The 24,205-nt window shown below is 38.8% G+C and overlaps 1 protein-coding gene across 4 annotated transcripts in view; it reads left to right on the forward strand.

Annotated features, from left to right (window-relative positions):
* The window catches only part of AP2B1 (adaptor related protein complex 2 subunit beta 1), a 137,188-nt gene that overhangs the window by 56,923 nt on the left and 56,060 nt on the right, over window positions 1-24,205 (forward strand). For all 4 annotated transcript variants that reach the window (XM_008011067.3, XM_008011069.3, XM_073004862.1 and 1 more), the window contains exons 13-14: window positions 4,873-5,132; window positions 11,583-11,775. In XM_008011067.3, the coding sequence (XP_008009258.1) occupies window positions 4,873-5,132; window positions 11,583-11,775 (453 nt within the window). The remainder of the gene's footprint in view (window positions 1-4,872; window positions 5,133-11,582; window positions 11,776-24,205) is intronic.

Below are 24,205 nucleotides of genomic sequence, written 5' to 3' on the forward strand. Positions count from 1 at the left end.
TAGGCCCTACTTCTGATAGAATGAATCAGAATGAATCAGAATCTCTGAAGTATGGCCTCTGGGTTCTGCACTTTCAGTGGCATTCCTGGCATGTTAAAATGTTGATGTACATTATAGTTTAAGAATTACTGTTTTAGTGCTGGCCTGGTAAGTATTATTTTGGGAGCTCTTTCCCTGAGGAGGGCCTGTGGGTCTTAGCAGTACAGTAGATCCAAAGCCAAATTATCTGAGTCACCAAACATTTAATGGCAACTTAAGATCACAAAAAGGTCCTGTATTTTTATACGGTCTGAATTACTTGGTCTTGACGGTCTGAATTACTATGGCCTCCATGTAAAATATGAGGTAGTTGGTGAGGGCTGGCTTACAGTAGGACTAACAGGTCATCTCTCAGAACAAACAGAGTTTGAGCAGTAGGAGATTCTTCCCTACTCCTGACTTTTCAGTCTTGGGAAATTTGCACTCATTTCTCATAGGATTATGTTTTTCAAGTTAGTGTCTATTTAGACTTTGATCCAGTAACTCTATCTCCAGCAGTTTGCCATATAGCAGCATTTCGAATAATTTGTGGAGGAACTCTCAAACTCTTTTCATATGTGTGTATATATATGTATATATATACACTTTTTTTTTTTGAGATGGAGTCTCACTCCATTACCCAGGCTGGAGTGCAGTTGTGCAATCTCAGCTCCCTGTGGCGGCCTCCTCCACCTCCTGGGTTCAAGTGATTCTCCCTCCTTAGCCTCCCAGGTAGCTGAGATTACAGGCATCTGCCACCATGCCTGGCTAATTTTTGTACCTTTGGTAGAGATGGGATTTTGCCATGTTGGCCAGGCTGGTCTCAAACCCGTGGCCTCAAGTGATCCGCCCACCTCGGCTTCCCAAAGTGCTAGGATTACTGAGCCACCATGCCTGGCTAGATTTTGGAATTTTGTGAATCCCTATGGGAATTTTTCTTTTTTTTTCTTTTTTTTTTTGAGACGGAGTCTCGCTCTGTTGCCCAGGCTGGAGTGCAGTGGCCGGATCTCAGCTCACTGCAAACTCCACCTCCCGGGTTTACGCTATTCTCCTGCCTCAGCCTGCTGACTAGCTGGGACTACAGGCGCCTGCCACCTCGCCCAGCTAGTTTTTTGTATTTTTTTGTTTTAGTAGAGACGGGGTTTCACCGTGTTAGCCAGGATGGTCTCGATCTCCTGACCTCGTGATCTGCCCGTCTCGGCCTCCCAAAGTGCTGGGATTACAGGCTTGAGCCACCGCGCCCAGCCGGGAATTTTTCTTTTGGGTCATTTGGTTAAATTGTTTGCATTACATATGGGAGAAATAATTTGAAGAAAAAGCATTTTATTTTGATGAGTATATTATTAAACCATGTATTATAAAGTTGAATACCTTTAAGATATTACTGGTACATAAAGACAAACTGAATTTTCTAAGTTAATAAGATAAATGCAGTGTTTAATTGTGTAATAAAAACCATACTTTACAAATTCTAAAGTACATGGACTTTAAGGACTGCATATATAGCTTAAAGTTTAACATTTAATTTATGTATAAAAAAATGTGGGAGAGAGGAGTTGCTTCCCTGACCTGATATTTTGAGAAACTTGTATTCTGCTCTTTGTAAAAAATCAACTTGTTTTTGTTTTGTAATGTTTGAGCTTTGTTTTCAAATGAAAATCTAAATAAGGAGGTTTCAGGCTGCTATTTATAAACACTTAGGTGCAATTTAGTCCCTCAACCTCGCCCCCCCAAAAAAAAACAAAATCAACTAAATTTCTAATTATCACTGTTTCCTTTTTTTAACCCAGGCATTTCAAATACTAGAGACATTTTGATAAGACATTCATACATATACATATACATATACATATACATATACATACATTTCTATTAGAATAATGCAACTTATAAATGTGGTAAAAATTATCTTGAGATAAAATTTACTGTTTTAATAATTTTATTAATTTGCTGTATTGCAATGTTCTATATGTTTTTTGTCTTTAACCAACAATCCATTATGAGTGCAATTTAAACAATCTGTGACTGAGAAAAACCATTTGAATCTATATAGTCAAAAATAATCAGGGTAACTGCTGCAATCAAACTGGATAATAAGGGCCTTAAGTGGCTGAGTCATGAACCAATTCATCTACTCACTTAGAAACTAAAATGGAAGCCCTCAAATTGTCCTATTTTAAAGAAAATAGTTTTTGTTTGGTTATGAGTTTTTTGGGTTTTTGGGGTTTTTTTGTTGTTTTTTTGGGGGTTTGTTTTGTTTTGTTTTTGAGACGGAGTCTCACTCTGTCGCCCAGGCTGGAGTGCAGTGGCGTGATCTAGGCTCACTGCAACCTCCACCTCCTGGGTTCAAATGATTCTCCTGCCTCAGCCTCCCTAGTAGCTGGGACTACAGGCGTGAGCCACTGTACCCGGTCTGGTTATGAGTTTGAAATATAGAAGTTGAAACAGGGACTTATTGTTGCCTTTAATAAGTTGCTATTGGAACAACTCCTGCATAAATAAATGCCATCATATAGACATACTTTTGAGGTAGGTACCAGGATATTTATTGCCACTTTATAATGATCACACAAAAAATAAAGAAATAAAACAATAGGCCAGGCACGGTGGCTCATGCCTGTAATCCTAGCACTTTGGGAGCCTGAGGTGGGCGGATGACTTGAAGTCAGGAGTTCGAGACCAGCCTGGCCAACATAGAGAAACCCTGTCTCTACTAAAAATACAAAAATTAACTGGGTGTGGTGGTGCGTACCAATAATCCCAGCTACTTAGGAGACAGAGGCAAGAGAATCACTTGAACCCAAGAGGCAGAGGTTGCAGTGAGCCGAGATCACACCACTGTACCCCAGCCTGGGTGACAGAGCAAGACTGTCTCAAAATACATATATACATACATACATACATACAAATAAAACAATAATAAAGGTAGAAAGGGAAAAACGGGCAACAGTCTAAATGTCCCTCAGTAGGGGACTAATATTTAATGGTGCAGTGGACGTTACAGTGGAAAAGTGCAATTGTATACATCAACATGGAGAACAACTTCAAAACAGTATATATAATATGAAACTGGTTTTATATGAAATAAGTGTGTGTGTGTCCCATCTGGACAGATATACACCACATTACTAATCATGGCTATTTGGGAGATTGGGAGTTGAGATGGAGAAGGGTTGGATAATTGGGGGAGGTTTTTTTTATGTCATACACTTATAAATTGTGATGTGGTATGTTTGGTAATAATTTCTTTTTAACCATGAACATGTATACAATTATTTAAAAACCACCATAGCACAAAACAAGACCACCAAATTCAAGTGTCACTCCTTTTGGAAGCAGTTATGTCTTCTCTTTAACAGTTTTTGATTATTTAGATAATAGTACCTTTCATATGCTATTGAAATAGTTAATATTATGTGAGCTCCTTAAAGTCAGGCAGTGTATTGTTACCTCTTTATTTCCAGGGCCTAGCCAGTGTCTCAATAGGAGGTACTTAATAAATATTTGCATGAAGGAAGAAGGTATGGGTACAATATATGTAAGATATAATATATGTTATTAATAAGCCTGCTAATATTTAAAGCAGTTAAAACATTCTTTTTTTTTTCTTTTCTTTTCTTTTTCACGGAGTTTTGCTCTTATTGCCCAGGCTGGAGTGCAGTGGAACAATCTCAGCTCACTGCACTCCGCCTCCCAGGTTCAAGTGATTCTCTTGCCTCAGCCTCCTGAGTAGCTGGGATTATAGGCATGTGCCACCTCACCTGGCTAATTTTTTGTATTTTTAGTATAGACAGGGTTTCACTGTGTTAGCCAGGATAGTCTCAATCTCCCGACCTCAGGTGATCTTCCCGCCTCGGCCTCCCAAAGTGCCAGGATTACAGGCATAAGCCACCGCGCCCGGCCCTAGTTTAAAAAATTTTTATGTTCTAAGGCCGTCTCAACCAGTTAACTTTTACCAGATTAAACATTAGTTTTCTATTCCTTATTTCTGTTTGAATTTGAGTCTTAGGATTAACCCATCGTAATTTATAGTTACATCCCTTGAAACATTAGAGATTACAGAATTATGACTACATTAGAACCATATTGAGTTAACACATTTGCTTGCTTTTTGAGACAGTCTCACTCTATTGCCCAGTCTGGAGTGCAGTGGTGCAGTCATGGCTCACTGCAGCCTCAACCTCCTGGGCTCAAGTGATCCTCCTCCCTCAGCTTCCTGAGTAGATGGGACTACACGTACATGCGGCTCTACACCCTGCCCTGCTAATTTTTTTATTTTTATTATTATTATTTTTTGAGACAGAGTTTTACTCTGTTGCCCAGACTGGAGTGCAGTGGCACGATCTCAGCTCACTGCAACCCCTGCCTCCTGAGTTCAAGCTATTCTTCTGCTTCAGCCTGCTGAGTAGCTGGGATTACAGGCACGCGCCACCAAGCCCGGCTAATTTTTGTATTTTTAGTAGAGATGGGGTTTCGCTATGTTGGCCAGGCTGGTCTCAAACTCCTGACCTCAAGCGATCCACCCACCTCGGCCTCCCAAAGTGCTGGGATTACAGACGTGAGCCACCGCGCCCAGCCTGTCCTGCTAATTTTTTATATTTTTTGTAGAAGCAAGGTTTTGCCATGTTGCCCAGGCTGATCTCAAACTCTTGGGTCCAAGTGATCTGCCTTTTCAGTCTCCCAAAGTGTTAGGATTACAGGCATGAGCTACGAGCTACCACATCCAGCCTGAAATATCTTCTTAATACCCCGTCTGCATAAATCACTACAGCATTGGTTGATAAATCCAGCAGTTTGGGTTTCTGTATGGAGAACAGTTTCATCTCTACCTCCTTGCCTTTGCCTTTTCTTTAGGATTCTGATAATCCTGACCTTCGAGACCGGGGCTATATTTATTGGCGCCTTCTCTCAACTGACCCTGTCACGGCTAAAGAAGTAGTCTTGTCTGAGAAGCCACTGATCTCTGAGGAGACGGACCTTATTGAGCCAACTCTGCTGGATGAGCTAATCTGCCACATTGGTTCTTTGGCCTCTGTGTATCATAAGCCTCCCAATGCTTTTGTGGAAGGAAGTCATGGAATTCATCGTAAACACTTGCCAATTCATCATGGGAGGTAAGAAGGTGTGAACTGTTTTTGAGTGAGAAATGACTCTGTTTAGACAGAGTTGGTCTTCTTTATGCTTTTATAGTCTGGAAAAGAACTTGCTGTACATTTTTGCAAACCTGCTACTGTACAACCCCAGGGAGCTCCAACTGAATACCAGTGACCACATATAAAATGGGTGAAAGACTCCTCTGTGTTCCCATCTAGGAGTACATTATGGCTTTAGAAAATTGTGGTGAAGACCTTCTAAATTGACAAAGTCTGAAAGTTGCTTAAGTCTGAGGTAAGAAGAGAACAGAAATAATCCCATAGTTGAAAACTTGGAAAAAAGCCTGTGTATACGTTTAGCCATCTTGACCCTTTACTGTAGCTTTTGTTGAGCCTTATGGAAAGTTAGTAGGTACAATTTATGCTGTAAAACTGTTAATGAAATAATATTTCAGTATTGTTTTATTAGAAAAAAAAAAAAAAGCCTGACTTCTGTGTGGACTTAGTTTTTCAGTTACCTGTACCTTTTTAAATTGGCCATATCAACAAGGAAATTGATATGAACAGGCTCTTGGGTAACATAGAGCTCTTACTTTGTAGCTGTCCTAAAGTTCTAATTAGGGAGAAGAAACACTCTAATAAACTCTTATAATGGGTATCTCAGAATCTTTCCAGAATCTGATTCCTTCATCAATCATAATAGACCTTGATCAAAGTAGGATTTCCTTCCAGAGTAGTTAGAATAATTGGGCTTTTATTAATGAGTGTCTTGTTCCATTGTCTAATGTATATTATTGTTTAAGTGGTTTTTGTGAATGGCCAAAGTGTAGTATTTATTGCTTTACAAATTGGTGTGGTCAGCATTTTGGGCTCTATGTAAATAGACTGTGGATACAGACAAATGAAAAAGAAACGGCAACATCCAAGGAGATTATTAATCTTTCATGATTGAGTTGAATCTTTGGTTTTACAGCAGGTGCTATAATTTTAATCCAGAGGAGACGTGAGCTTCATAAGGATTAGTCCTTATAGTAAGTTAAGGTGTTTCTCCTTGTAGGCAAGCACGTTTAACATTCTGTAGATGAGACTATTTAACTTCTAAGAATTTCTCCCAGTCTGTGCTTCAAGTTTCAATGTAGATACGGAATTTCTGTTGTAACTTCCCTCTGTAACTGTATTTGTATCTAGCCTCCTGATAACTTTTAACCCTCACATGGAAATGGGAAAATGAATCAACAAACAAAAACAACCCTTTCTTAAACGCAGGGAGAGAACCAACATTAAGTTATCTAAAAAGAAAGTGTCTTACATAAGGCCTTTATCTGATTAATAGCCTTTAAGTTCTTATCTTCACAATTTCTTTTGTGCTTCCTTTTTGGATAACCTCCTTTTTGTCCATTTGTGCATGTTTTGTGTTTTTAAAGGAAATGCAAATACAAGGAAAATCTGTTTTGATATAAATGGGGATGATACGTTGCTGCAAATAACATGTCTGTAATAGTATTGACATTACCTAGCTCTGTTCTGCAATGTAAGATTAATAAGTGATACACCTCTCATAGGAAACAAAGCAACACTTTCAAGCCTTGTTCTGCATCTTCTAGAGGTTTAAAAATGCTCACTTCACTAGGTCTTTTAAAATCACCTGGGAAAGAGAGAAGTGATTTTTACTTGGATATTGCTTACTATGCTTATACTTGTGAGCTGCTTCATGGGGGTGAGGTAGTAAATAGTTGTCTAATTCGGAAAAATCTCACCTTTAAAAAATACTGCTTTGATGACAGTTATGCAGTTATTTCTCTTAAAATTGGAAATGTCATTATATTAATTTTCTTATATTTTCCATTGAGAAAGGATATATAATAATGATGTATCATATTCTTGTAGGATCTGTAGGATCATTTATATCTTTTCATTGAACTCACTTCTCATATTATTCATTCCTTTCCATTAGAGTGAAGAAAAATATGTGTGGAATACCTATTCTACCTTCTTTTTAGACATACTGATAGAACCATGTGTTCTGTCACATTTTCTGAATGGTATATGTCAGAAGACGACAGAATTTCTTATGTAGAGAATACACTATGAAAGATTTTATGTATTTCTTGCCAGGTGTATGAAATCATTTCCCCTTTTTATTTCTTTCTTAAAGCCTTTTCATCATGACTTCCTGGACACTTTTTCCTTGTAAATCTGCTTTCCTAGATTGTATCTCTGTCATTAATCTTTGCAGTTCCATGTTTATTCTCTTCTCTGGTTACTGATCTTGGTTGTATCAAAAGGTTCGATCTGAACCTTTTCTTTCTGTGTTTCTCTACATATACCCTTAGGGAAATTACCCACTAACCACTAATATATTACAGAGGTTTACCAGTGAGACCATGTTTTCAGTTGATTCTTGCTCTAATAAAACCTTATGCTTCCATGATATTGTTACCATTTTATTGATGAGGAAATTTTGTCTCACAGAGGTTGTTGCTTGCCAGAAATTATGCAGCTAGTAATTACTGGAGCCAACACTTAATCCCCTGCTTTTACCACCACCGTACACTGCCCCCCACCCTCATGTTTTCACCTGAGATGTATATGTGAATTCCTAACCAAGCTTACTTCTCTAACTGACTGCCAGTCCTTTGGTTTTGTTGCTTTTGTTTGTTTGTTTTTCTGTTTTGTTTTGTTTTTGAGATGGGCTATCACTCTATAGCCCAGGCTGGAGTGCAGTGGCTCAATTTTGGCTCACTGCAACCTCTGCCTCCTGGGTTCAAGAGATTCTCCTGCTACAGCCTCCTGAGTAGCTGTGACTGCAGACGTGTGCCACCACATCCAGCTAATTTTTTTGTGCTTTTAGTAGAGATGGAGTTTCACCGTCTTGTCCAGGCTGGTCTCGAACTCTTGACCTCAGTAATCCACCTGCCTTGGCCTCCCGAAGTGCTAGGATTGCAGACGTGAACCGCCGTGCCCGGCTGGAATATTAACAGGTTCTGAATTACCCAGCCCAGTGCTCTACCCTAAGACTCTGGGCGTGAACCACCGTGCCCAGCCCAGTCCCTTGTTTCTGTCAAGCTTCTCTACTTGTTTTTCTTACTTATTTTATCAGAATTGAGAACTGCGCATAAAAGTTTTCCTGTCATCCTTCTAGATTCCCCTGTGGTTATTAGAAGTGTAACTAATCTTTTACTTCTCAGTTTTTGTTTGTGTCAAAGCTTACCTAGGCTTTTTTAGAAGAAAACATTTGTTTATTAATTAAATTGTTACAGTGTTTTTTTACTTTTTTTTTTTTTTTTTGAGATGTAGTCTCACTCTGTCTCCCAGGCTAGAGTGCAGTGGCATGACCTTGGCTCACTGCAAGCTCCGCCTCCTGGGTTCAAGTGATTTTCGTGCCTCAGCCTCCTGAGTAGCTGGGACCACAGGTGCCTGCCACCACTCCCAGCTAATTTTTAATTTTTTTGTATTTTTAGTAGAGATTGAGTTTCACCATGTTGGTCAGGCTGGTCTCGAACTCCTGACCTCAGGTGATCTGCCTGCCTCAGCCTCCCAAAGTGCTAGGATTACAGGTGTGAGCCACCACGTCTGGCTGGTTTTTTGTTTGTTTGTTTTTACTTTTTATCATATGAATCTTAAAATATGCAAGATAGAGTGGTATAACAAACTTGGATATACCTATCACTCAGTTGCAGCAGTTATCAGTATCTTGCCAATGTTATTTCATTTATTGCCCCACAGTTGTTTTTGAGATGGCTCTAATATTTTAAATCCAATCCCAGACCTCGTTATCTTTTCACCCATAAGTACTGTACTTGTTATCTTTAACAGATAAAGACTTGAAATTACAATGTTATCAAGCCTAACAAAATTGGACATAATTACTTAATATCATCCAATAAGCAGGCTAACCTACTTTCAGATTTTCTCAGTTGCCATTCTCTAGTCTTGTTTAGAGTTTATGTAAGATTGGTCTTACTTTTTCCTTAAATGTTTGGAGGAATTCACAGTGAAGCCGTCTGAGCCTGGAATTTTCTTGGTGGGACTTTTACTTTTTAAATTGACATCTAATTTATAATAACCTTAGCATTAAGGTTATTGCCTGACCTTTGCCTGGTCAGGATACCACGGCCGTTGAACATTTGTCACTAGGCAGGCAGTGCCTCTAATACTGGTAATGCTAGAGGTGATGTTTTTGGTAAACAAGCTGGGTACTTTTTGTGATCTTTCCTTAGAGCATACCTGTGTGGGATTAACAGTATAAATAATAGGGTGCTTATTATATTGTTTATTAATGTTAGGCTGTCAGTGGATTATTCTGGTCTGATGTAAGCTTATGCAGTGGAGAATATCTTCATGTTACTTATATTAACATTATTGCTTCTATTAAGTAATAGATTAGTCCAATCTGTTAGTAATAGATTAATTCACTAATCTTAACATTTAGTGTTCAATGAATGTTTACATATGTACACACTCATATAATCACTACCCTGATCAGATATAGAATATTTTCAGCACCCTAGAAGGTTCCTCATGTTCCTTTACTGTCAGTGTGCACACTCCAGAGATTACCACTGTTCTGATTTCTATCGCTATAGATTCATTTTGTCTCTGCCTGAGTGTGATATAAATGGAACCTACAGTTTTTACTCTTCTATGTCTTCTGTCTTTTGCTCTACATAATGTGAGGTTAATCTGTGTTTTTAGTAGTTTGCTCCTTTTTATTGGTGTATAGTATTCCATTCCATGAATATACTATTTATGTCTTCTGTTGCATCTTTGGGTTATTTCTAGTTTGTGGCTGCTATGAATATTCTTGTATTTGTCTTTTGGTAGACTTATATACGTATTTATCTCGGGCATATACCTAGGAGTAGAATTGCTGGATCGTAGAATAGGTTTCTGTTTAGCTGTAGGAGACACACACTGCCAGTTTTCCAAAGTAGTTGTACCAGTGCATACTCCTAGCACTGTATGAGTTCCAGGTGATCTACATTGTCAGCACTGCTTGGTATTATTGATCTTTTTAGTTTTAGCCATTCTGGTGAGTGTATAGTGGTGTCTTGTTATAGTTTTAATTTGCATGTTCCTGATAAGTAAAGTTGCTAAGCACATTTTCATGTTACTGTATCCTCTTTTGCGACTTGCCTGTTTTTAATGGTTTGTCTTTTTCTTAATGATTTGTAGGAATTCCTTATATAATTTGGATGCAAGTCCTTTGTTAGGTATATGTGTTGTGCATATCTTCTCTCAGTTTGTAGAGAATATCTTTTCCCAATTTCTTAATGGTGTAATTGGAAGACATGTTCTTAATTTTAATGAAGTCTAGTTTATTACTTTTTTTCTTTTGTGGCTACTGCTTTTTGTTGAAACCATTATCTCCTCCAGGCTTATAAGATGCTACTCTAGGTTTTCAACTAGGTTTTACCTTTCACATTTATGTCTGATTTATCTCAATTTTTGTTTACCTTGTGAGTTATAGGGAGCCGAGGTTCATTTTTCCCCCACATAGCTGTGCAGTTAACCCACACCATTTATTGAAAAGATCATCATTTCTCTTACCTAGTCCTTTTAAAATGTCTTGGAACTCACCACTTTCTTTTTATTTTTATAGCTTGTTGAGCTTTTATTATTTCATACATAGTTGACAACAGTAGCAGTTTAGATTACTCTTAGCTGATCTTCATGTCCATTCTCCTAACTTCAGTTCATTATACACACAGGTGCTAGAATAATGTTCCTCTAATGTTATTTTTAGTTTCTGTTCTTTGTTCAAGAAATAAAAGTGATTCTGCATTTCTTTTATAAAAAATCAGCTCTCTAGACTAGTTTTCAAAGTTTTATTTTCCTTATTCTCTCTTCCCCCAAATTTTACCAATCCCAAACTCTGCTCCTGCCAATATAATTTTTTTACCACCCCTGAAGTCAAATTGTTCATTTCTGTGCCTTTGTACAAACCTTCTCTTCCTCTTTGGAGGTTTCTCTCTGGTAGTTCCTCATAAAACCATTCCGAGAAGCTTTTTTTGTTGTGTTACTCATATCCTATCAATTATACAGACACACAATACATGTTTCTGCTGTTACGCAGTAAACTTGCTTTTTAGTCATTTTGTAAATGCTGATTTTTTTTGTTGGTGTGTAAGCCATTGAGGGCAGGAACCATATATTTTACAGTTTCTACAGAGAACCATAGAATTCTCTTTACAGTGTTCCCTCATAGATGTTTAATTAAAATTGACCAATTATATAACTGACAAGGTTTACATCATATAATTTATTTTCATTTTAGCAACTGTATTTGATAAAAATAAGAATTGCTATTATCTCTTCATGAGCATAAACAAATGGTTATAAAATCAGAGGGTTTTTTTCCCCCTTGTATTTGATAGTTATATATAGCTATATGTTTAACTACTGTCGCCATATTATGTCCTAGGTGAAACTGACTTTTCTCTTGTCCATTTTATGTGTATGTGATTTTAGCACTGATGCAGGTGACAGCCCTGTTGGCACTACCACTGCAACGAATCTGGAACAGCCACAGGTTATCCCCTCTCAAGGTGATCTTCTAGGGGATCTTTTAAACCTTGACCTCGGTCCCCCAGTCAATGTGCCACAGGTGTCCTCCATGCAGATGGGAGCGGTGGATCTCCTAGGAGGAGGACTAGATAGTCTGGTAAGCATCTTTCTTCCCTTGTTCTTTTGGTTATTTTTAGTTCTTGATATGCTAGAGAGTCTTAAATTATTCAGCTTTTTAGAAATAGACCTTTCCTTGATGAGCAGTAATGTCCTTTGATAAAGGACAGGATTCTTTGTCTTTAGTAAGGCAAAATTATAATTAATACTGTTCATCGTCGGTAATGGGGTATGTCTGCAGGTGTACGGGATTATTTCATTGTCCTGCCTCTAAATAGAACTTTTGACATTTAACCATCCTATTGTTCAGCAATTTTAATGTTTAGTATCTTTTCCAGAGTTTATTATTGTTCCTAGCTCTTAACTCTGGATAGCCCACATCAATTCTCCTTTTGACCTGAACGACATTAAAGTGACCTCACACAAATCATCCTATTTTGAGGCTTTCAACCCTTTGCCTTTTTTATATTTTATTTACTTATGCCCTAATTCTGAAAGGTTTTGAGGCAGCCTTTTTTTTTTTTTTTTTTTTTTTTTTTTTTTTTTTTTTTTAAGTAAATGTACCTTTATTACAGTTGGAAAGGGCTGCTTGATTGGTTCTTTTTTTCCCTTCTTCCTCACCTACTCCATTCTATCATACTTCCAATTTAATTAGCTTCCAGGATTCTAATACTAAAAGGCTCCAAAATCCAGAATATCTGTGAACATTTGCCACCAATGGGAACCAAAGTTATTTTTTGTTTCTGTACAAGATAAATGAATTTTAAGGGTGACCTTCAAACTATGAAGAGAAGGCCAGAAAAATAACAAGTCTATCACATGAGTGCCTTAAACTGTGGTGGAATTAGAGAGGCTTTTCTAGCAGACCCTTGCAAAAGAGATTTTTGTCAACCCAATGACTATAAAGATGCCCAACAACGATTTATTTACCAATATCATTGGAGGGCTGACATCTTAGATATGAAAATATATGTTCCTAGAGATGACAGATACAAAACAACTGCACTCTATGCTGCATATACTGGCATCTTCTCTTCTACTTTATGAGCAGTTTTGTATCTGGGGCTTATACCAGCCAGTAGAGGTTCATTTACTTTTTGGCTGGCAGAGAGTCCAAGGAAATAGGGTTATAGTCATATCTCTGTGGGTTGTGCATTTCATTAATGGAAAGTCACTGCTTCTAAAATTTATACATTGACCAAGCTGTGAACTCCAGCTTATATTGACGCAAATGAGCACTTCTATTGTCTTTCTTGGGCATATAAGCAAATACTTTTTGTATTCATATCTTTAATGATTGAAACTGACTGATTATATAAACAGAATAGCTTCCTCATATGATGATTGTACTTACATTGCTGTCTAGCCTCCTTATAGACTCAGGAGAGTGACAAATATTTAAATATTCATGGAGGCTCCTAAGAATCCCTTATAAAATTAAAATAGCTCTTCCTTTCTGTTCACATATCAACCACAAGTTAAATATTGCATCCTCCTCAAGTTTATTACATTCCCTGGTGGGGAAGCTTACTACATGGTGGACTCATTGAACCTAAGAATGAGAAAAAAACTAAGTTCAAGGAATAGAGGGGAGAAAGAGGCCCTGCCTTTAATGTTGCCAGACCAGAATCCTGCTTGACCCACTATAAGCACAGAAAAAAAGAAACATGTTATTTTCATTTGACTTTGTATTAGCTCATGCCAACTCCAAAACCAATGGGTTTTGTCATCATATTTTACATAGCTGCCCAGTCATCTGCATTAGAGTTCCTGTAAGTATTGTATCAAAGGGAAAAGCTGTTAGAACCTGCTTGTAGTAGCCAAAGTTACACACAGGCCTATTTCTTTTTTTTTTATATAAGGGATATTCTTTCAGGGATAGGAAAGTTGTTGTTTTTCTAATCGGATTTCTAAATATGCAACTTTTGCTACATAGGCCCAGTTATGTTTTTATGTAACTCTAAATTTTAGCTTTTCCTGACTTTGGGATTTAAAATGGTATCCTTGGTGTTATAGCCCAGAAATTGTTTACAGTGCAGTTTTCTTCAGCTTATTCTGAGATTGAAAGATATCCCAGAAATCAAGATGAGAAGAAATTAAAGCCCTTATTTTTGCTTTGGATCCGTATGTGGTTAAATATATATTTACTCAGAGAATCAAGGTTCCTTTTTCGAGAACATCACAAGGAAGACCTAAATTTGGCTGTATGGAAGATGAGTTTCTAAGGCAGCAGTAGACTTTTAAAATGCTTTTATTGTTCTTATGCAAATTATCTAAAGAGAAGATTAATCCTCAAAGCCATTTTTTGAATGCATCCTTGCCTTACAGAGTACTTCTCAAAATAAATTATATACCTGTGAATCTCCTAAAGATTTTGTACAAGAGAGGGTTTGTTTTGTTTTGTTTAGTTTGTGGAAATGGGTTCTCACTATGTTGCGTAGGCTCATCTTGAACTCCTGGGCTCAAGCAATCCCCCTGCCTTGGCCTCCCAAAGTGCTGGGATTACAGGTGTGAGCCAGCACACTGAGCCTAAGAGAGATGATTTTGTTGGTCTAGAGTGAGACCTAGAGTCTGCATTTCTAACAAGGTAACGCTGAAGCTGCTGGTCCATGGGCCACATTTTGCACATTAAGGACATAAAATATCTGGTGACTGCTGTGCACCACTTCAGTTTAGTGTTTGAACTATAGCTACCTAGATGCTCAGATATCAGATGCCCCTTTTTCTCTCTCTCTTTTTATTTGCTTTTTTTTTTGGAGATGGAGTTTTGCTCTTGTTGCCCAGGCTGGAGTGCAGTGGTGTGATCTTGGCCCACCGCAACCTCGCCTCCCAGGTTCAAGCAATTCTCCTGCCTCGGCTTCCCGAGTAGCTGGGATTACAGGTGTCCGCCACCATGCCCAGCTAAGTTTTTGCATTTTTAGTAGAGATGGAGTTTTACCATGTTGACCAGGCTGGTCTTGAACTCCTGAACTCAGGTGATCCACCTGCCTCAGCCTCCCAGGTTGCTGGGATTACAAGTGTGAGCCACCACGCCTGGCGCTTTTTCTCTTCAGTAGTAAACGGACTTCTGGAAAGAGGGCTCCTCCTCTCCCTTAAATTAATTCAGAGGGCAAGAAACTTATTATTTCGTTAAAGCTCTTTCTTTTGCCTTGTAGGGACACTAGTGTAGCTAGGAGTGGTAGAATTCAACCCAAACTCCTTTTTAAAATATGGCCATGTTTAGAATTGTGTGGTGGTTTGGGAAGCAGCATTTAGGTTAGCTCAGTGATCATTTCAGGAAGGCTAGCAAGCAGGCCACTAGACTGTTGGTACTACTTTTATCATGGGTTTCTAATAGAACCTCACCCATAGAGGTCAGTGGTGTACTGCTAACAAAGTATTGCCTGGTTCCTAATAACTGTATGATTCTCAACTCTATCTGCAGAATTGGTTCCACACAATTACCAGTTAAAATAAAATACTCTCTAGCCATTGAAACTACAAAGAAAAAAAAAATACTATCAATCCTTGAGTCCAGGAGTAATTAAACACCTCTGGGAGGCAGGACCTAGACATTGCTATTTTTTAAAAGTTACCTGGGTTATTTTAATCTTGCAGCCAGGGTTGAGAACATTAAACCAAATGAAATTCCAAATGGAGTTAGGTAGAGATGTTAAAAACTGATATCTAAGCCAAGATAGTGACCGCCACAAAAGAATCGTATTCTCGAGATCCTCTTTGGCAGTTCCTACAAAAACAGATATCTCTGACTGTACCTTTGTTCTTTTCCCTCTGAATATTTTTCTGTTATGATTTTCTATGAGGTTATCCATCGTGTCAGAAGTTGACTGGAAGTTGAATTTGACCAATTTAGATATGGTCGCTCAGTCCCAGGGTCCTTTTTATCCTTGCTTACTTGCCATAACTGGAGACCGAAAATCGAGGGCATTTTATATTTTGGATTGTCTAACCATTTTCTGTTCTTCTATCTTAAAACTTGATATTCATGAGAAGATATTTTTATTCTTCCTTTTTCATAGCCTGGTGATCTTCCCTTAGATCTTGTTCTGTTTCATCTTCTTTTACTGTCACACTCATGAAATTTGGCCAGGGTTAAGATTTAGTGAGTTGTATAACCTTTTCCTATTAGGTTGGAGCAAATGTAATTGCGATTTTTGCCATTAAAAGTAATTACTTTTGCTCTAACCTAATAGAACTGTCCTAGTCAGAAAATACTTATCAATTTATTATTTATTTGTTATTATTACTAGTCAGAAATGCTTTGCCACAACATTCCTGAAAGCTATGGCCTTCTTCCATCAATAATAGGGACTCTCAACATTTGTGATTCTTTAAAGAGGAGTTAGGGTGGGGTCATTGCTGTGATGTAAAGAAAGTAAACATACTGTAGCTCCCCAGGTGATTGGTTCTTGTATGCTTTTTTAAAGAAAGCAGTCGTCTTTGAATAGAATGCGTCTTCATCTCAAGACTTGGATAAAAATGGATTTCTACCTATTCTTTTTAGTCTCCTTACTGGAACATCCTTATTTTTTGCTTGCATTTCAGCATATTCTCTTTTGCTTGTACTCTACAGATAGTTTCTTCCATCTGTCAGTACAAACTGAACTATTGCTTTGATGTGGAGTAAATTCAAGTAATGTAGTTTATGTAGTTGACCTGCTCTACATGTAGAGCATGACAGTTTACTAGTTAGGTATAGCCTTGCAAAGTAGTTATTTGGGCTTTTGTTTCTTTTGGAAGCCATATATGTGGAGTTTTTTGGTTTGTTTGTTTGTTTTATGACTCTGGTACTTAATCTAAGAAACTGCTCATTCTGAGTAGTGTGATTTTTCTCAACGTGCAGATCCTTCTGATTTGCTGTAGTATGGGAGGTGACCTGATGCCCATGTGTATAACTCTTGCATATGTGTTATGTGCTCATGAGTCTGACATCTGTGAGGATCACTGAAGTAATAATTGAATCTCGGTTATTTTATTGCCTTTACTTCCAGTCTGTCAGCAGAGGCCTTGGCTAAATTACAGACTTTTGTTCATCCCAGGTGCTGTGCTTTATTCTTTTACATAAACAGTGCTATTGTGTATCAAAAATGGAAAGGAAGAATTATCCAAAGTGCCCTTTCTCTGTGCTGATGAAGGATTTCATCCTGGAGAAATATGCTGTGTGCCCAGCTTGAGTGGTATGGAATAGAGGAGAAACTGCCTTTTCCTGACCCCCAGTCCATGTTTTTCCCACTGTTTCTTTCAGATTTTTACCTTTCAGATATCTAAAGTCATAAGCTATTTATTAATAGTTTTGAGATTTTTTAGCCCACAGGAAATCCATCATCTGTGCTAGTTTTGCATCTTTTTTCTTCCTTCTGGGGAGCTTTGCAATGATTTAAAAACATAGTTTTTAGAGTTTGTGTTATGTGGAAAGATCTTTGTAAGTTGTTGCCCATTAAATTTCTCAGTGAGGCTTCCATAACCACTATCTTTGTATCAGTGCATACGTTTAGTCAAGGCTGGCCTCAGGCAGTTTTGAGAATAAGTACTAATTTCTGAGTGCTATTCCCTGTGCTAGAACTTTTATAATTTTTTTTTTTTTTTTGAGACAGAGTCTCGCTCTGTCGCCCAGGCTGGAGTGCAGTGGCCGGATCTCAGCTCACTGCAAGCTCCGCCTCCCGAGTTTATGCCATTCTCCTGCCTCAGCCTCCCGATTAGCTGGGACTACAGGCGCCCGCCACCTCGCCCGGCTAGTTTTTTTTTTGTATTTTTTTTAGTAGAGATGGGGTTTCACCGTGTTAGCCAGGATGGTCTCGATCCCCTGACCTCGTGATCCGCCCGTCTTGGCCTCCCAAAGAGCTGGGATTACAGGCTTGAGCCACCGCGCCCGGCAGAACTTTTATAATTTCTAATCCTCAGAACAACTCAGGAAGATAATTGGTATTGGGCCCCATTTTACAGAAAACTGAAGGTCATACAGTAAGTTGCAGAGTTGGAATTTAAACCCAGGACTTCTTTAAAACTTCAAAGTTTATACAGTTTATACTATCCTGTAATTTTCCAGTTAGTTTGTTATTGTCACCTTCTAGAATAGAATACAGTTTCACCTAACTGGTCTTTCTCAAACTGGGAAACGCAGTCTCTGGAGTACACAGCAGAGTGCAGGGTGCATTTGAAGCTGCAGAATAAATATGGCTCATTGCCTTGCAGTGTCAGGTTTACTTGATGATAAATAATATAAACAGAATATACACTGGTATGTTACAACTTAGAATGTAAAATTGCATGACTTTAAGATAAAACATACAGCTTGCTTGCCCTGGGCCTCTTGATGGTGTACATCCCAGGTCCCTGAGTGTGTGACTTTGGGCTTGGAGAAGGACTACAAAAGTGTGTTCATTCATGAAAAAAAGAGACTGAATAATAAGTTCGTGCACCTTTCTTGCAGCAAGAGGAACAGATGGTTCATCTTAGCCTTATTTATTTATTTAAAGACAGGGTCACTGCAACCTTGAGCTCCTGGGCTCAAGTAGTCCTCCCACCTCAGCCTCCCAAAGTGTTAGGATTTACAGGCGTGAGCCACTATGCCTAGCCATTTTATTTTCATTTAAGTAAAACCACAAAAATCTCCTTTTCCCATCTTTTCACCGGTGAGCTGTAATAAAGCAGTAGTACTTTCAGGGCAGTTAAATGATGTGCAAGCGTTCTTCTTCTGAAAATTTGCTCTCAAAACCACTCAAATAATTTATACATTTCCTCCCTAGAATGAGTTTTGGTCTGGCTGGGAGATGTTTGTTTTTTGTTTTTTTTTCTTTTTGAGACAAGGTCTCGCTTTGTCACCCAAACTACAGTATAATGGTGTGATCATAGCTCACTGCAGCCTCAAACTCCTGAGCTCAAATGATCCTCCAACCTCAGCCTCCCAAGTAGCTGGGACTACAGGCACAAGCTGCACACTCGGCTAATGGGTGTTCATTTTTTTTCTCAGTTGGTTCTATTCATATCTGTTGGCAATGTTGATACAGATACTGTGCTCTAGGCCAGTTGGTAAACGATTTTGTCAGGCTTTTGTCCTTTTGGTGATAAGTTTCCCTAATAAAATGATTCATTTCAAAATTGTCTCCCAGGAAATACTGCCAGTAGCTGTATATATATTACTGCCAGTAGCTGTAAATATATATTTACGAAACATTCATTCATTGAATAAATAAGTATTTGAGTGCCCAGTATTCAGGCTCTATTCTGTATACTAGGCATATAGAATGGTCCTTGCAACCTTCCGAAACAGTCCTTGCAAGCTTACATTTGGGTAGGGGAGACAAATGATAAAGTAGCAAATGCTGTGAAAGAAATTGAGAAAGAATAAAGAGGTTCTCTTGTTGATTTTTACTATATTCATCATTTGAGTTCTGTCTGGCCTAAGAGACCTATGGTGGCCATTCTAAGGACTTTTTGTCTTACATCAGGAGGTAATCCGTTACATCCCTGTACTTTTCCGCTGATAGAAGCCTTTTCCGCCCTCAGGTTATGGAGTCTTCTGATGATTTTTATATGATCTCAATGCATTAATGCTATTCCTTATCAAATCTTCTCTCAGCCATCAGTTTATTAGCTTTTGCGTGGTTACAGAGTCTTTCCACCAATTTGATTAGTTATATTTTATGATGCTTTTTTGCATAGTTTTTTTTTTTTTTTTTTTGAGACAGGATCTCACTCTGTCACCCAGGCTAGAATGCAGTGGCACTACCATGACATACTGCAGCCTTGACCTCCCTGAACCCAGGTGATCCTCCCACCGCAGCCTCCAAACTAGCTGGGACTACAGGCGCACACCACTACACCCAGCTAATTTTTGTATTTTTTGTAGAGTCATGGTTTTGCCATGTTGTTCAGGCTGGTCTTGAGCTTCTGGGCTCAGGCAATCCACCTGCCTCAGCTTCCCTAAGGGCTGGGATTACAAGTGTGAGCCACTATTCCCAGCCTTGAATAGCTTTTTAAAGATCAAATTAAAATTTGCAACCTAGTAGCTGAAAACCATACTTTAACCTACAAGAGACTGTGTGCCATCTAAAATTAAACTCTGATAGAAAGACACACACTGATGATTTTGAAACCAATAGGATTTTGACAATAGTAAGTTTTATTGTTTGTGATGGGAGTCACTGTGTACTATTTTTGCACCATTCTGTTGACTCCTGAATAATAGAGCTATTGGTAAGCTATATGGCTTGGAACATTCCTTGGATTCCCTTTAATTCAGTAAATTCTAGAAAACATTAAATAAAAGAGACACTAGCTGTAAACAGGAGCATAGAAATGTCTGAGCTTCAGATATACACCTGCAGTTAAGAGAATCTCTTCAGATACCTAGACAGCTCCACAGTTTTAGAAGCAAATAGATGTACTTTGGACTGGCCAGACATACGTCAAAGGGGCTAACCCAGATCAGTCATTGTGATAATTTGTGGGATTTTTTTTTCCAGTCCTCTCAGTGGTTATCTCAGATGATATTCCTTTATAAAATTTAAAAATTCCTTTTCAAATTTTCTTTTCTTGGAGTCAGGCAGATTTGTTCCCTTATATAACTTCAAGCCTGTGTGCAGGCTCAGCTCTGGGACTTTTGGCTCTGCCTGGCTCTGCAGAGCTCATGTAACCATGCCGAAATCCCTTTAGCCCATAAGTTACAATAAGTCACCATAAAACCCGTTTTCTGTCTGGTTACTGAACATTATTGTGTAATGACACATTATTGTGTAGTTTAACATGAATCAGGTTCCACTCAGCATTACTTCAGATGTGGTAAAGTGACCACTCTTTGGTAGTAGACAAATGTTAGTATTATTCTCAGTGCCATTTAAAGACTACAACAATTATGGGGGACTACTGTGGTTGGAGACTGGGGGAACTACACCACTAGCAGAAAATTTGGATTTAGGTATCAGTTACAGACTTTTTTCTTTTTTTTTTTTTTTGGGACGGAGTCTCGCTCTGTCGCCCAGGCTGGAGTGCAGTGGCACGATCTCAGCTCACTGCAAGCTCCACCTCCCAGGTTCACGCCATTCTCCTGCCTCAGCCTCCCGAGTAGCTGGGACTACAGGTGCCCGCCACCACGCCCGGCTAATTTTTTGTATTTTAGTAGAGACGGGGTTTCACTGTGTTAGCCAGGATGGTCTGGATCTCCTGACCTTGTGATCCGCCTGCCTCGGCCTCCCTAAGTGCTGGGATTACAGGCTTGAGCCACCGTGCCCAGCCCAGTTACAGACTGTTAATACAGACTTTTAATATAGACTGTTCAATTTTCAGTATTTGAAATATTCTTTTCCTGAAGTTGGCATCTTTCCCCCCTTCTTTCTGTATCTGATTTAGTTGACCTATAATTGACATCATTTTCTTCATGGAGAAAATGGCAGCCTCAGTAAGGCAATCCTGGGAACAATAGTGAGTGGACACCTCCAAGAGACACTTAAAATATAGTATCTAGACATTTAAGATCAGGATCAAAGCCATACCCTGCACTCCTATTCCTTTTCCGTCTTGTATCCTACTAGCTCACTGGATAACAGATATCACCCTGAGTTTTACAAGTTCTAGTTTGATTGATTTTGTACCCTACCTGATAAGTATGGGCTTATAGTATATCCAGACAGATGAACCTGACTCCCAATAATCTCAGGCTGGGTGCAATGATTCATACCTGTAATCCCGGCACTTTGTGAGGCTGAGGTGGGAGAATCACTTGAACCCAGGAGTTAGAGACCAGCCTGAACAACAAAGTGAATTTTTTTTTTTAAACAAATAGTGTCCTACTGAACCGAAATGGTTACTGTCTAGTTCAGGCTGATATACAACAGCTTTCTTGTGTAGTAGTTCACTTTCTAGCTTTCTTTTTTTCTTGATGAATATCTGCTTCCTCCTGTTTGTCACTTGTAGATAGGAGAGGCCACTCACTGGGTAATTCGCTTCCATTCCTGCTGACATCTCCCTGTTAGTCACTCACACCCATCATCATGCTGTCACCTTGCCATGGTTTCAGGGAGGAGGATAATCTCCATTAGAATCTTTTTCAGTTAAGAGGAGAGTTGCTGAATAGTCTGGATAAGCTGTAGTCTTGCTAGTTAGAAAACATATACAGTATCGAAATTGTCCTTTCCCTTTGCTCTCTGAACATAGCACAAGTAGGTGAACCTATGTATCCCTGACTGTGTCTCTGATATCTTTTGGACCCTGTCTGTGTCAAATGAGAGTTCATGTTTCTAGCTGAGTTGTATCTGATATACTGAACATAAACAAAGGAATGGCAAGATTGCTTTTCAGTTCTTCATGATTTTGAATAAAATTGACAAGCAGCACTGGGGGACAGTACTTTCAGATCCTTTCCAGCTAAGATAATATTCATATATCATTCAAAGATAAAAAGAATGAAATATAAGAAAATAAGGGCTATGAATGTGCTTTCTTTCCTTTGGTCTAAACACTACCCATGAATCCCTTTTCTCAATGCCTTTTCTTGAATTTAGCAAAACTGCTGTTTCCTTTCCAATGTGTTTTTCTTTCTTACTGTTCTGTGCCAAGCAGGTCCATAAAGAATTCTGTCTCTTTCAATCTTGGATTATAAGCCTAGCCAGAAGAGGGGAGAATAAGTTGGGAGAGGGAGTAAGCCCATCAGAAAGTCGAAAACTACCTCAGAGTATCAGGACAAATGAAACATTTTTTGTAGAATCCTTTCCAGGGTTTTCTTCTCTGCTCAAATTTTTTTTTTTTTTAAATTTAAATTTTAATTTTTTTTTTTTTTTTTGAGACGGAGTCTTGCTCTGTCGCCCAGGCTATAGTGCAATGGCGTGATCTCGGCTCACTGCAATCTCTGCCTCCCGGGTTTAAGCAATTCTCCTATCTCAGCCTCCTGAGTAGCTGGGACTACAGGTTCCCGTCACCAGGCCCAGCTAATTTTTGTATTTTTAATAGAGATGGGTTTCAGCATATTGGTCAGGCTGGTCTTGAACTCCTGACCTCGGGTGATCAACCCGCCTTAGCCTCCCAAAGTGCTGGGATTACAGGCGTGAGCCACTGCGCCCGGCCTCTCTGCTGAAATGCTGACTTCCTTTTTAGTCACAAGTTCCAAAGTCATTTCTAAGCAGATGAAATCTTGTCTGACTCTAAATAACTAGTTCTCTAATGGCAGTGTTTTCAACCTTGGCTGTACATTAGAATCAACTGAGGAAGCTTTTCAAAATTCTGATGCCCAGGCTACACTTCAGAACAATTAAATTACCATCTCCGGGGGCGAGTAGTTTTTAAAGCACTACTCTCTGCAACCCCCACACACAGATGGTTGATTCCATTGTGTATCCAAGGTTGAAACCATACTACTGAAACATAATTGATGTAGTTATTAGTATTCTTAGAAAGCTTAGATATTAGTCTAAGAAACCTCCAGGTTTTTATGAAGGGGAAATTAAAAATTAAAGACTGCCTTTGCAAACTTATTTCGTATGAGTATTTTTTTTTTTAACACATATCAACTCTCTGTTCTAGTCTAATTGGCCTTTTCATTCTACATGGTTTTTCTGCCTTTGTTCATGCTATTTGAGAAATGATCTTCCCCCATTTTTGCTTTTTATAATTTCACACTACCACCTCTTTGAAGCTTCATTCTTTCAGCCAGAGGAAGGTTTTTCCCTTCAGAACTTCCCTTTTTTGCTTTAGTATAGTCTGTATGGTTTTGCATTCATGTTTTATTTCTCCGGCTAGTTTGCAAAGCCTCATTCTTACCTATGTAGTCCCCTAATTGCCAGGCATCTTTATATCCCTTGTAATGCCTTGCATCCAATAAATGTTATGTAAATGTTTGTTTGAATAAAAGGAATTTCAGATGTCATGCTGCAGATGTGTGCTATTATAGAACTGGGGAGAAAACAGATGTGTAATATCTTTTCTATGCCCTTCACACTTTTCCAGTTACTCAAATTCTTGATTTGGAGATGACTTTTTTTTTTTTTTTTTTTTTTTTTTTTTGAGACAGAGTCTTGCTCTTGTCACCCAGGCTGAAGTGCAATGGCATGATCTCAGCACACAACTTCCTCCTCCCAGGTTCAAGTGATGCTTCTGCCTCAGCCTCCCGGGTAGCTGGGATTGCAGGCACCCGCCACCACACCCAACTAATTTTTTGTATTTTTAGTCGACATGGGGGTTTCACCATGTTGGCCAGGCTGGTCTCCAACTCCTGACCTCATGATCCACCCACCTCGGCCTCCCAAAGTGCTGGGATTACAGGCATGAGCCACTGCGCCCAGTCAAGGATGACCTTTTTATTTGTTTAAGTATGTGATTTTCATGCCCTGTGCAACCATTAAGTAGTCTTCAGGAATCAGATTCTGGAAATGTTAGCTCTGGTTGGGAGTGCTTTATAGTTTACAACAGAGCATGCTTGCTAATGCCAGTTATGAAGCACTTACCAGGGTTATTTTCTGTCATGGTTTAAACAAAACTTT

Source organism: Chlorocebus sabaeus, chromosome 16 (genome assembly GCF_047675955.1).
Source record: "Chlorocebus sabaeus isolate Y175 chromosome 16, mChlSab1.0.hap1, whole genome shotgun sequence".
Lineage (NCBI taxonomy): Eukaryota > Metazoa > Chordata > Mammalia > Primates > Cercopithecidae > Chlorocebus > Chlorocebus sabaeus.